General features: G+C 32.7%; 1 protein-coding gene across 6 annotated transcripts in view; it reads left to right on the forward strand.

The window, feature by feature from the left end:
- LOC127703110 (sodium- and chloride-dependent glycine transporter 2-like) overlaps positions 1-13,965 on the forward strand; it is a 102,737-nt gene that overhangs the window by 48,648 nt on the left and 40,124 nt on the right. For 5 of the 6 annotated variants that reach the window (XM_052207557.1, XM_052207552.1, XM_052207554.1 and 2 more), the window contains 2 exons: positions 11,189-11,340; positions 12,020-12,151. In XM_052207557.1, coding sequence (XP_052063517.1) covers positions 11,189-11,340; positions 12,020-12,151 — 284 coding nt within the window. Of the gene's footprint in view, positions 1-5,962; positions 6,064-11,188; positions 11,341-12,019; positions 12,152-13,965 lie in introns of those variants that run through there. The other variant, XM_052207556.1, reaches the window with a different exon arrangement.

A 13,965-nucleotide genomic window follows, 5' to 3' on the forward strand; every position in this document is an offset into this window, starting at 1 on the left:
TCGGTTCAATGATGCGCCTCTTGACATAGAGCATTAAGTTACTGTGTACGTATTACGTTAAACACCCGCTATCATATCGTACATTAAGAAGTTAAACTATAGATTTTCAATTTACAAGATCTTAAGCGGAAATTCCTTGACCTGAGGTAAGTAACAGCATACATGTAAGAGTGGGGTGATCTCAACATTTTCGGTTTTTAGTAGAATAGGAATACTGATCATAATAGTGTTAGTCTAAGCAATGACTGGGCTGTGATAGCTGTAAAAGTATTGATACAGGGCTACCGTGAGAACGGACATGTTTTATTTTAAATCTTTTCACGACTGATGCATTTGGACAGCAACACATTTTTGTTCGTTTTTAATCTAACTCTACTTGAATTAAGATTGTTTATTTTTTAGAGGTAGGTTTTTTATATTAACAGGGAAATATTTTCATTTTAAAAGTTACCACAATCGTAGAAGTTCAAAGAAATCAAGGCAGTGGTATTACTCTCTATAGCAAGTAGGGTATAGCGATTCAAGAAAAGACCGGTTTCATATTCCTTCCAAATTGCATCCGAGTTTATTAAAAAAGGAGGGATTAATGCATATCAGTGCATTTTTTTTGACGAAATAGTTTAAATGTTCCCTGATAGTCGAATGTTTGTTTGATCACTTCCCTTTTGTTACAGTTGTCCGTTGTTGACCATTACCATTTTTTGGTTTCCGTTACGTAAAAAATAAAACCCTTTATAGATACCAGGGTTAACATTTTGTACGTCAGACACATGTTTTGTCTACAAAAAGACTTTTGACTCCGGAGTGTATAATTTTTTGACAGGTTACTTAACTTGTGGTAGGACATCTTGGTACTCGGTCAAGTAAGTGCAAGTTAAAGAAGTAAAATCAAGCTTACAATCTGTACAATTTAGACAGGAAATTAACTGATTCATGTTTTCTATACACTTCAAACTCGTCGGAAAACAGTAAACCTTTCCCCCGAATTGCACAGATTATATGTTCTTCTTCCAAATACTGTAAACCAACTTATTTTCGCGAGCGATTTATTTTCGGGAATTTCGCGAGTACAAAGATAACACGAATATAAATCGTCGCGAATATGTAAAACTTGGATCTTTCCCTATTTAACTACATCAATTTAATTTGAAAATCGCGAAATTAAATAGCCGCGAAGTGGACTAGAAAGTGTTAAACGCGAAATAAAGTATCCGTGAAAATAAGTTGGTTTACAGTAGTGCCCACATTCGACATGATGAATATTTTGGCAAGTTGAGTATAATTAAAACAGGTTAAAACAACTTGTTCTGTTGATTTAGTTTGAGGTTTTGGTCACTTGAGACTTCTAAATAGTGCCACATTCAACATGATTAATATACTGGCAAGTTGAGTATGACTTAAAACAGGTTGAAAACAAATTGTTCTGTTGATTTAGTTTGAGGTTTTGGTCAATTGAGACTTGAATATCTCAAGAGACTTTGCTGTGGCGATATCTGGTGGCAGTTTGTTCCAATCCTTGACGGTGTTTACGAAGAAGGACCACAGTCTTTGGTGGCTGGCTGTAAAAGGTAAGTATGGTGTCCTGTTCGGTTAGAGCTTCTTGTTGGTTTTTGTAGATATTTACTCTTGTCTATGGCTACAAGGTCGTTTGTTATTTTGTAACACATGATGAGTCGAGCTTCTTTTCGTCTTGTTTGTAATCTTTTCCGTCCTAATTCAGTTCTCATGTTGCGGACACATGATCTAATTCTATGTCTGCAGGTTACTTATCGTGCAGCTTGTCTTTGTACCTTTTCAATTTCATCTATGTGGTTTTGCTGGTATGGGTCCCATACTGTCGTGGCGTATTCCATTTTCGGTCTTACTAATATTTCATAGGCATGCTCTTTGATGGATTTTGAGCTAATGTGGAGGTTTCGATGTAAGAAACCACGGTTTGGGCTGGCTTTTCCTGTGATGCTGTTAATGTGTTCTCCCCAATTTAGATCATTTGCAATGGTGCAGCCTAGGTATTTAGTCGCAGTTTCATGCTCCAGCGTATGGCCGTGGAGTTTGTAGTCCCACTTGATTGGCTTTTTCTTTTTTGTGACTGTGAGGACGCTGCATTTTTCGGGATGGAACTCCATTTTCAAAAGTTTTTCTCATTTTGCCATTTTGTCCAGGTCTTCTTGGAGTTTATGGCAGTTGTTGTCTGAGGAAATGGTCAAATAGACCACAGTATCGTCCGCAAACAGTTTCACTGTGGAGTGTAGGCCTTATGGTAGGTCTTTTATGTAAAAAAGAAAAGAGATTGGGTCTTAATACTGATCCTTGTAGTACCCCTGATTCTACTTTCACTTTTTCAGATGTTTTGCCTTCAACAACTACTACTTGGATTCTGTTGGTGAGAAATTCCTTTATGCATTTGTCTGTTTTACTTCGAATGCCATGATGGTGTAGTTTATGGAGGAGTAAACTGTGGGACACCTTGTCAAAAGCTTTTGAAAAGTCCAGATCTGATTGTTTTCCGTTTTCCAGATTTTTTGTGATGTCATCGATACATTCAAGGAGTTGTGTTTCGCATGATCTTTTACTCCTGAAGCCATGTTGTAGTGGGTAAAGGATGTTATTTACCTCTGCATGTTTCATGATGTTACTGGTGACGATATGTTCTATTATTTTGCAGCAGATACATGTTAGGGGTATTGGCCTATAGTTAGCTGCTATGTAATTCTGGCTTTTTTGTGTGCCGGAGTGACATTAGCAGTCATCCGGTATCTTTCCTTTCTCCATTGAAAAATTGTATATGATGGTTAAGATCGGAGCAATTTTACTGGCTAGTTTTTTCAGAATCATTGGTTTGATGTTGTCTGGTCCAGCAGCCTTGTGTGGTTTTAGATTTTTCAGTTGTTTATTCCACTCCATTATTTGTGATGATTATTTGTTCGCTGTTTGGATAGTTTTCTGGAAGATCTGTCAAAAGTGTTTTCTTTTCAAAATCCTTTTACTGATGGGACATGCAGCAGAGAAGACTGATTGGAATTGATAATTTATAATATTTGCTTTATTTATTGGGTCATTTTCGTTTCTAATTTCCCATTTCTTCTAAGTGGCTCTTCTCCATTTTTATCACTTTTCTTTTGTTTTATATAGGTCCAGAATCGGTGAACGGATGTCCTCGTTATCTTCTGGCGTTATTATGTCTTCTATATATTTCCAATAGGCTTGTCTTGATTTTCTTTGGATGGTTTGTTTCAGTTGTTTAAATCTTTTAATATCAGTAGCATGGTTTGATTTCTTTTTCTTTTAATAGGCTCGGTCTATTCGCCTCATAAGTTTTTTGATTTCTTGGGTTCTCAATGGGTTTTTGTCCTTAGTCTTGCATATTTTGGAAGGTATATGCAGGTTAGAACTGCTTTCTAGGTCTTCTTTGAACATAGTATATTGATGTTTGTCTTCTTGTTCAGGCTTTCTTTTTGAATTTTAATATATAAACCATATTCATATCTTCTTTTATGCTGTCTCATTTGGTTCTTCTGTACAGTTGGATTTTTCTTGGCGTTTGGTTGTTTGTCATTGGATTGATGTTCATTTCTGCATACACAATATCATGGTCTGAAATTCCTGGGATGACATCAAGTCTCATCATTTTACTAGGACAGTTGGTGATAAGAAGGTCCAAAGTGTTTTTATTCCTAGTTGGCTCTTGAACTAATTGAGTTTATCCATTGTCATCAAGAATATCTGAAAGCTGGTAGTGTTGTTCTGCATGTTGGGTTCCTTAGCGTACTGTTTTGTTTGTCCAATTCCATCCTGGTAGGTTGAAGTCACTCCCAATCATTACGCATGTTTTATTTTGTGAAGCTCTAGTAACAGCTGTTTCAAATTTAGAGAGGCTCTCTTTGTTAGATGTTTTAGGATTATAATATGAGCATATGCAGCGGTCTTTTGTGCCTTTTTGTTGTATTCGTATTCATATTATTACATAGTTAGTGTCTAGTTCTAGTATTTCAGTGCTTAGAAACTTGTTGGTTGTGTATGGCGATAAGGACTCCATCCCCAATTTTATTTTCCTTTCTGTCCTAGCTTGCGATAGATGTTATATTCTGGTGGGAATATTTGGCTTTTTGGTGATTGATGAATCCAACCAAGTTTCTGTCATTATCATTACGTCTGGCTTTGTACTATCTATAAATTTTTGGACTTGGAGCTGTTTATTTCTGATGGATTGACAGTTCACATTTAGGATCCTTAATGGTATAAATGGTTTATTTCTAGTTTCTTGTTTTTCTCTCTTTGTAGTTGATGTGTGTTTTGGTTTTACACATTCTTGTTAGGATGCTGTACTCATATCAAGTGTACCATCTAGTAATAAGTTAAAGCTATTGTTTGTTGAAATAGCTGTTGAACCATAACATAAGGAATTGTAGTTTGGATTGTCACAAATGATACAATCCCATCGCACAGGGATGTTTTTATCATCCACAAGGTAGCTGTAGGTTTTATTGTGAATATCTTGGCAGTTGAAATGAAACTATTGGTCACAGGTATCGCATCTTATGGATCTGTCGTCCCATGTCACTGGCTGGTCACATGTTCCATATTGGTATATAGTGCTGTCATTATGTGTTGATCCTGGGTTTGGATTTACATCATTTGCATTTGCTTATTGTATGAGTAGTAAATATGATGTTACTGATTTACATTTATAAGGATAAGCTCTTGGTGATTTTAATTCTTTTGGTTGCTCTTACTAGACCTAATACTAGGATGTGATACACAGAGTAGGTAACCTGTTGAAACATTATACAATCCGGAATCAAAAGTCGACAATTTGAGAAAAGTAATATTTTATTAAAGTAATTCATGTACGGATGTCAAGTTTGATTGTCTAACAAAATGTTAAGTCTATCAATTAAGTAGACATTTGTCTCTATGTAGTAATTACAGTATTGTTTGAATCAAAATTGTGTTACAACAGACAGCAGTGACCAACAGTCCGCTCACGATACCATATAGGGCCTCTTCTGTCGTTGGAAGGTCGATTGATTTGTTCTTCATGCAACCTCCCTGTATGTGATTTTCCAAGCCCTGAACGTATTAAACGACAAGTAAGCAGTTCCGAACGTTCTGAGATCTACTCTGTCATCCATTGTGACAGTCATGTAAATGTGTTGTCCCCTGAAAGTCTTTATCTGGTGACCCTCTGATATATAGGTAATGTCGTCGTCCTCCTAGTTTTTGTTTGAGCAGGACATGCGGTAGATGTTCCAACTCCGGGTTTAAGACCTTCAAATGACTTTTGGTTGTGGCATTGGATTGATGTGTCCTTTGGTGTATCTCTCATCTGCTTTTATTCATATTAACCCGTTTATAAACGAAACTTCATTAGGAGAAAGGGCATTGTCATTCTAGTGTTTTAATCAATATCTGTATTCGAAATAATTATACCATGTCTTTCAAATATTGTTTGCGTGAAGCTGTCTCCGATTAATGACACCATCATCTCAGTGAACATTAAACTGTTAATAAGAAATGAAAAAAATTGATAACTGATAGTTTAACGGAGCGTGATGGAATCTCATCATGTGCTTGATTTTGACACGTCGATATATATGTATCCATATGAGAACTGTTGTCATGTTGATAGTAGATATGAAATAGAATCATATACACTAAAGTTTCTCCTGCTTTTAAATTATTTGCACTACTAATTACGATGAAGTAACATTCACGGTACCAATTTTACCGCACCAAATGTGCATTTCGATAATCATTGTTTCTTCAGTGATGCTCTAGTCCAAAATATTTGAAGTTCCAAAACCTAATACAAAGGTTGCAGAGCTGATCAAACCAAAAGAACTTAACGTATATCCAAATCCTGACAAAGAAATCAAAGCTTTGAATGAAAGAGATATATTTCTTAATTTAAGATAGTTTTAAAAATATTTTACAGCAATTGTTGATAACAATATCCGTATTTCCATGCCAGTACCAAAGTACTGGCTACTGGACTACTCATACCCTCGGAGACTAACAGTTCACTATCAGAGGTATCGACAAAGTGGAAGTTAAACATTAACGGTACTAACATTACGTACAGTTTAGTTCTTAAAAATTGTTTTCCATTCATTCTGTCGGTCAATGTGGTCTTGCGTTTGATTTTGTCTGGTTTAGTGAACTTTTTGAATTTGCCTTGGAGTTTGGTTATTTTTTTAATACTTTTTGAAAGGTAAATGCATGCTGCTTTTCATTTTTCTTGAAAAGATTCTGGATGAAGTATGCCCAAATGAATAAGGAACATTTCTACAAGAAGAAGAGCACAATTCATTAATACGTCCTCCAAACGTCGTTAGACTGTATTTAATGAATTAATCAAGCATCTTGATGATTTCAGCTGACAATTTTGAGCTCTTAACAACTCACTTATAAGTAGATGTAAAGTAATTTATTACACAATATAAGTTATTTGGAAAGATTATACCCTCTGATTTTATAATGCAAAAAAAAAATGTTACCTTTACGAATTGTATTGCAGTAACTCAAGAAAATTATACAAAAAGAGATGTAACAAAAGACGATATCATTCATGATGTTTTATATTAAAATCTTTCTTTTACTAACACACTACTTTAGCAGAGAAAGAAATAATATAATGTACATTAACCAAACACAATAAACATCTTTAATGGATTTTGTTATATCTGATAAGTGACTGGTACGCATTACTGTGACTTGACTATAAGTGTTGCTGTTTACCTTTACCTATTGTTCAACCAGATTGTAAAATTGACAATACAATTGGGACATTTGAATTGACCCGTTGGTATTGCTAGAGTTGAGTCTACCTTGATGCTACCTGCAGAGTTTTAAATTCACCTTACCCAACTTTCAGCATGCTTTTGTCCTGAAGTTTTTCTTCACCTAGGGTTATTCTATTATTAGACTAATAGGGAAGAAAATATTATTAACTTACATTGTTTTAGGTCCCCAATATAGACGATAAATCGAATTTTGACCCAAAAATTTAAATCAGTCAAAGATTTTCTTAACAGCATGTTGATATGTATGACAATTAATAAAATCGAGAATGGAAATGGGGAATATGTCAAAGAGACAACACCCCGACTAAAGAGCAGACAACAGCCGAAGGCCACCAATGGGTCTTCAATGCAGCGAGAAAATCCCGCACCCGGAGGTGGTCCTCAGCTGGCCCTAAATAAAATTGTGTGCTAGTTCAGTGAAAATGGACGTCACACTAAACTCCAAAACATATAAATGAACTAAAATTAAAAAAACATACAAGACTAACAAAGGCCATAGGCTCCTGACTTGGGACAGGCGCAAAAATGCGGCGGGGTTAAACATGTTTTGTGAGATCTCAACCCTCCCCCTATACCTCTAGTCAATGTAGAAAAAAGAAACACATAGCAATATGCACAGTAAAACTCAGTTCAAAAGAAGTCCGAGTCCGATGTCAGAATAGGTAACAAAAGAAACTAAGCAAAATGACAATGATACATAAATGAACAAAGGACTACTAGCAGTTACTGACATGCCAGCTCCAAACCTCAATTAAACTGATTGAAAGATTATGTCTTCATCATATGAAAATCAAGTACAATCCCTTCCGTTAGGGGTTTAGTATCATACCATCATAAAATATATGAAAAGAACATAACCCGTATCATGCAAACAACTGGTTTTAGAATAAATGTGTTTATTTCCGATTCAAAGACCCTATGAGTGAATCAATATTAATACTAAAATATGCAATCCTTAATGACTTGACAACAGTATCGTAACTATATCCTTTCCGAATAAGTCTGTTTAAAGGTTTGGTTAGCTTTTGAGGTGGATGCCGACATTTTTGTGCTTTGTAAAGAATATTACCATAAAAAATGGATGTGAAATACCTGAACGTATAAGATGTCTGCATGTTGATTAGTATTTACGAATGATGTCCTTAAAAACTGTTTTTAAATAATAAATGAATGTTTAAATTGTTAACCCTTATACATAGTATTGTCCAGTTGTCAGTGAAACAGGAAATACTATTCAGGTGTTTTCAGATGACTATGTTATATTTGATGTGTTTCCCTCAGTTTCAGTTTGGAACTCGGATTTGTTTTTTTCTCAATCGATTTATGAATTTTGAACAGCGGTATACTACTCTTGCCTTTATTTATCATAACAACTTGTATATGAATAAAAGGAAATGACGGGTATACGTCAATGAGACTGTTTAGTTTTAAACATACTTTATTCAAAATGACCAATGGATCAGACACAAGTTTTATAACTTAGTAATGTCTTTTTTAAAACAATTAGAAATATAAATATTAATTAATGAAAACATCAAATGTCATATACTAAAAAATCATTGATGCATTTCTTCATATATCCCTTTAAATTTTTCTTTTTGAATTATTATTCGCATTGTTTGAAATCTATTTAAATCAATGTGCATAAAAAATTGGGTTTTATTTTATTTGAATTCACCTCTTATATGCCATTTAATTTTGCTTCTTAATATGTGACTTTGACTGGATTGTCATAAATGTATCAAGTAGGAAATAATTCATTCAAAATGTTTTGTATGGCTTTTACATGATGATGTACATGTAAAAGCCAAAATAATTTTGGAATATAGCTTGCAGTGTTTTTCTTTGAAATCTATAAGAATTTTTGTGCATAAAAATACTGTGTTCACTCAAGGGAATTCACTTTTTATAAGATGGGATTTAGTTAATCTGAAAGGTAAAAACAATCAAAACTGGAATGCAAGTAGGAGAAATAAGTTCAACCAACATGTTTCTGTGGCTTTATATGTTAAATGTGATTTTGAAAATAATCATTATTAAATTCTAGATCTAATATGAAGATGATTCACCTGTTTAATTTTGAATATATATCATGGAAATGAAATAAAATGTGAATACAGTTGATATAGTCAAATCTAGTGATAAAGTGAATAATAAAAGTAAAATATTCCCCAAAAAGATATAACATGAGGATAACAATTTTGAATGTGACATTGGAAATAATCATTATAAAATTATGGATCTGATATTGTTTAATTGGGATTTATATCATGGGAAATAAAATAAAAACTGAATACTGTGGATATAGTAAAATCAAGTGATTTAGGGGAAAATATGAATAAAATGTCCCAAAAATTTGTAATGTGATATTGGAAATAATCAAAAATTACAAAATTCTAGATCTAATATAAAGACTCTGCACCTGTTTAATTGGGATATATATCATGGGAAATTAAAGAGAATACTTTGGATATAGAAAATATTCCAAAAAAATAATAGATTTATGAAAATATTTCAAAATTATTTCAAATAATGAAACTGGAATACTGGATGGAATATCAAAAATCTGTGTCAATAAATAAATAGATAAAAAGATAAACAATTTATTCATAACTATTTTTTTTTTATATTTCACTATTCATAAACGCTTTGTACAAGGATCATGTCAATAAGTATTGAACAAATGTTTAAATGAAAGAATGCACACATTTGTTCTGGTGTTTATTAATCCTGGGAAATTATGGAAATCAAAATGAAAAGTTACAGAGTTCTTATTTACACATAAGTTAAAAAAATATTTTGAGTTATCTCCTATTAGAACAAGCCAAAGAGATAAAAGAGGACTTTTCAACGATATAAAAGAAATCCAAGCACTCATAGTATTTGGCTATGAAAAAATTAAGAGGAAATGTAGTGCATTATATGACAAGCGATTAAATATCCTGCAAGAAAAAAAAACTATATATTCTTGTTCTGGCTTGCTCACTCCTTAAATTTGAAAATGACATTAAAGTGAAAATCTCTCGTATTTCTTTTAAATGTAAAATTGTTTCTTAGGCAATTGTATGGTCATTTACGAATACATTCATTTCAATGAAAAAAGACTGTAATTTCAATGTATATTTCCTTTACTTATTTTAGGATTCTCTAAAGAAAAATAGTAGGAAATGAAATTTAAAAAAAAATCAGCCGTTTTTTAGCAAAAATTAGAACATGGAATCATTTGCATATTGAGGCCATACTCAAGCTTATTTCATACCATATACAGTGTATGCTAATTTAAACTGTAGGCATGTTATGTTATTTACTGAAATTAGCACTGGTTTTATAATTTCAAATGGGTCAGATTACAAAATTTCTTAATTGATCATGTACTATTTTAATTTCATTTCCTAATAACAGCTTTACATTATTATTGTTGTTATCATTATTATTGTTATTGGGATAGATGAGTCTTTTTTAAAATAGCAAATGATATTTACCTGAAAATTTGCTGTTTTCATCTATAAATAAACAACAGTCAGTTTAATTTTTGAACAAAATTTAACCACTGAACAGGTGAAGTCACTTCATGGACCTTTCATAGGTAAATCCATCAAGGTAGATTCTTACTGGTTCAGTGAGGTTTAAATCTGGCAACTGGTCAATTGAAATGTCCCAATTGTATTGTCAATTTTACAATCTGGTTGAACAATAGGTCAAGGTGAACAGCAACACCTATAGTCAAGTCACATTAATTGGTTTGATATTTTGTTACAATAGTAAATGTTGAACTACCTTTGAATATCAAAATTATTTCGTGTTTTAAATTGTTCAAAGTATAAACTTAAATAATAACATACAAAAAAATAACCAGGTGAACAATGAGCCCTTTTTGAATATAAAACAATATTTTGGTCCATAATTTGAGATTGTATGAATCAAACTCCAGAAATTTGTATTTTGATGAAGAAGCGACCCTTACTTAAAAATCTCGAGGATCTCGTTAAAATCATACATCCTTTAACAAAAGACAGATGTAGTCTATTTTGTCTTTAAATAAAGTTGTTCATAACAAAAAAAAACTAAACAAATTAAATCAAACAATAGTTAATTCAAAAACTAAAGCAATAGTCATTGACTTTTTTAAATATGCAATAACCAAAACACAGAAAAATAAGTGTTGTGATGCTAAAGTTTTATATTTTTTCGTAAGATTATTTTGCAAATGTAAAACATCTTTCAATTGAAAATATAACTTAAAATGAATGCGTCCATTTAATTTATGTCATTAGGTTTCTGAAACGTTGACGTTCTCTCACGTCTTCTTTATGATAGAAACCTTACATTCCTTTGAAATAATACCGAGGCAACAATACTGGTATAATTTGTTTCTCTTTTTAAAGTTCTCCTGCAAAAATGGAAAAATCCAAAGAACAAACTGACTCTAGGGAAACTTGGTCTGGGCGCTTAGAATTTCTGTTATCCTGTGCTGGTTACTGTATTGGTCCTGGGAATATTTGGAGGTTTCCATACCTTTGTTATAAAAATGGTGGAGGTAAATGCAGCTTATTTGTGGAAACAGATTAATTATATTAGATCTGCCTTAATATGTGTTGCGCACTTCATCAAGTGTATGTATCATTAACATGAATAATTACAATAAAAACAATAGGAATTGTTGATCTAGCTTATGTCGAATTGAAAAAAAAATCATCAAAGATACTGTGATTTTAATTTTGAACGCCAGACGCGCGTTTTGTCTACATAAGTTGTGCACGAATCAAAACAATTAAACGGCCGAATAAAATACCAATTTGAAAAGCATTAAAATCCGAAACAAAAAATCGAAAAGTTGCACCAAATAGGTTAGGCAATCTATGACTGGGGGAATAAAAACCTTAGAATTTCGGACAATTTTATATTTTATATACCGTGAATTTACATAAACTGAACATACTAATGATATGTTATGTCTACACAACATTTGTTGATTATTGGACTGGTGATACGTCCGCCAGAAGTGACAATTACCAATAGATTGTAAACTTTATTATAGATACCAGGCGTATAATTTGGTACACTGGACGCGCATTTCGTCAACATATGACCCATTAGTGGCACTTGAATGATCAGCTGAAAGGCCAAATCAAATGAGAGTTTGAAGAGCATTAAAAAACCAATAAATTTTGAAATCTGTGTCAAATACAGCAGTTTAATTTTTTTTTTTAATCTAGGGACGTTCCTAATACCATATTTCATATTTATGGTGATAGGAGCTTTGCCGATGTACTTTATTGAGTTTTCAGTGGCACAATTTTCCGGTAGAAGCGCAATTTCATTATGGGAAATTAGTCCCTTATTCAAAGGTGAGAGCATATATAATTTCATTTGTATATATTTCAAGGCTATAGATTACATACAACTATGCATGATAAGGGGGAAAAAATCACAAAACATGTCGAAAAGAAAACAGCAGAAAGTGATAAAGGTATACCGGATCATAATGTTACTATACCTACGTACATCGCATGTATTAAATCATGGTGTACTTGTTTGAAATATTCTACAAACAGACGCATTCGATTTAACTTATTATATAATCAAATTTATTAATTCGTTTCATAAAGTTTCGTTGTGTATTCAGTTTTTATACTGAAGTTATTGGTTCGTGTAAGATTTATGTTATGTTTAATATCATGAATATTTATGAGTACGTGTATTTTAGAGAAGACGTTAGTATTATGTGTATTACTTGTATTTTATCCCTTTGTCTTTATGTACACTAACTAAATCGGACGTTTTTAAAGTATTATATTGTCTTGTTTCACAAGAGACATCAATCATATTACACTATAGTCAATGAAGTAATTTGTCATATCCGGAGATTTGAAATGATTATCAATGATACAACTTTCAACCATAGTTCACAGAACAATGTTAAGTCTGCAATGAGAACAAAACACACACACATCACACACACACACACACACACACACACACATATATACAATATAAATGCGAGGTTCGCCGAGCTTTTCTCCTGTTTCGTAGCAAGTACAAATAAATTTTATATTTCCGACAATGTACATATATTGTTTTATCATGCTATTTTATCATGCAATACTTAGTACCCACTTTTATTCATCAGACACTTTAACAAGTTAACGTTGTTAGAACGTTGAATTTTTTGATTAATTTGGTATATGAAAACCATCCATGATCATTATTCCATTGAACACTGTTGCAATAGCACCCACGCATTTCAGCTATAAGCACATAATGCGTTTATGATAACGGATTATAAACACTTCGATTGTTTAATCAGGTGACGACGGATATTTTCCAATGGTTGTAACCACAAGCCCGTCCTCTTTTCCTCAAATGCAACCTACCAAATTAGACTTATCACCTGGTTTGTACTTACTTCCGAGGCATCTCAGATCACCCCGGTTTTTGATGGGGTTTGTGTTGCTCATTCTTTAGTTTTCTATGTTGTGTTTTGTATACTATTGTGTGTCTTTTGGTCGTTTTTCGCTTTTTGCCATGGCATTGGGAGTTTGTTTTCGACTTATGAGTTTTAATATCCTTTTGGTATCTTTCGTCTCTCTTTTTGAATAACTTGTTTAGCTGTTCGTTAATCAGCATTTAGTGGTTGTCGTTTGTTGATGTGGTGCATAAGTGTTTCTCGTTTCTCGTTTTTTCTATAGATTAGACCGTTGGTTTTCCTGTTTGAATTGTTTGACACTAGTCGTTTTGGGACCCTTTATACCTTGCTGTACGGTGTGAGCCAATGCTCCGTGTTGAAGGCCATATTTTGACCTATAGTTGTTTATTTTTTACACATTGTGACTTGGATGGAGAGTTGTCTCATTGGCACTCATACCACATCTTCTTATTTCTATGTTAATGAAGATAAAGAATACAGTGAAGTTGTGACCAATTACAACAAACTCCTTTCACTGTTGACCAATTGATGATATAAAAGATAATCTTAAACAAAAAAACATTTATGTTTCAAAAAGCATATACTTTATAAATTTTCTATAGAAATTGTAATTATTTAATACAATTATTGTAACATTTCAAAGTTATAGTTATAAATTATCTTTCATAAAACACTCTTTGAGATATTGTATAAGAGCTACACTATCTAAATAAAAAACAATATGATATGTTTAAT

This window comes from Mytilus californianus, unplaced genomic scaffold (genome assembly GCF_021869535.1).
Source record: "Mytilus californianus isolate M0D057914Y unplaced genomic scaffold, xbMytCali1.0.p SCAF_5, whole genome shotgun sequence".
NCBI classification, from domain to species: Eukaryota; Metazoa; Mollusca; class Bivalvia; order Mytilida; family Mytilidae; genus Mytilus; species Mytilus californianus.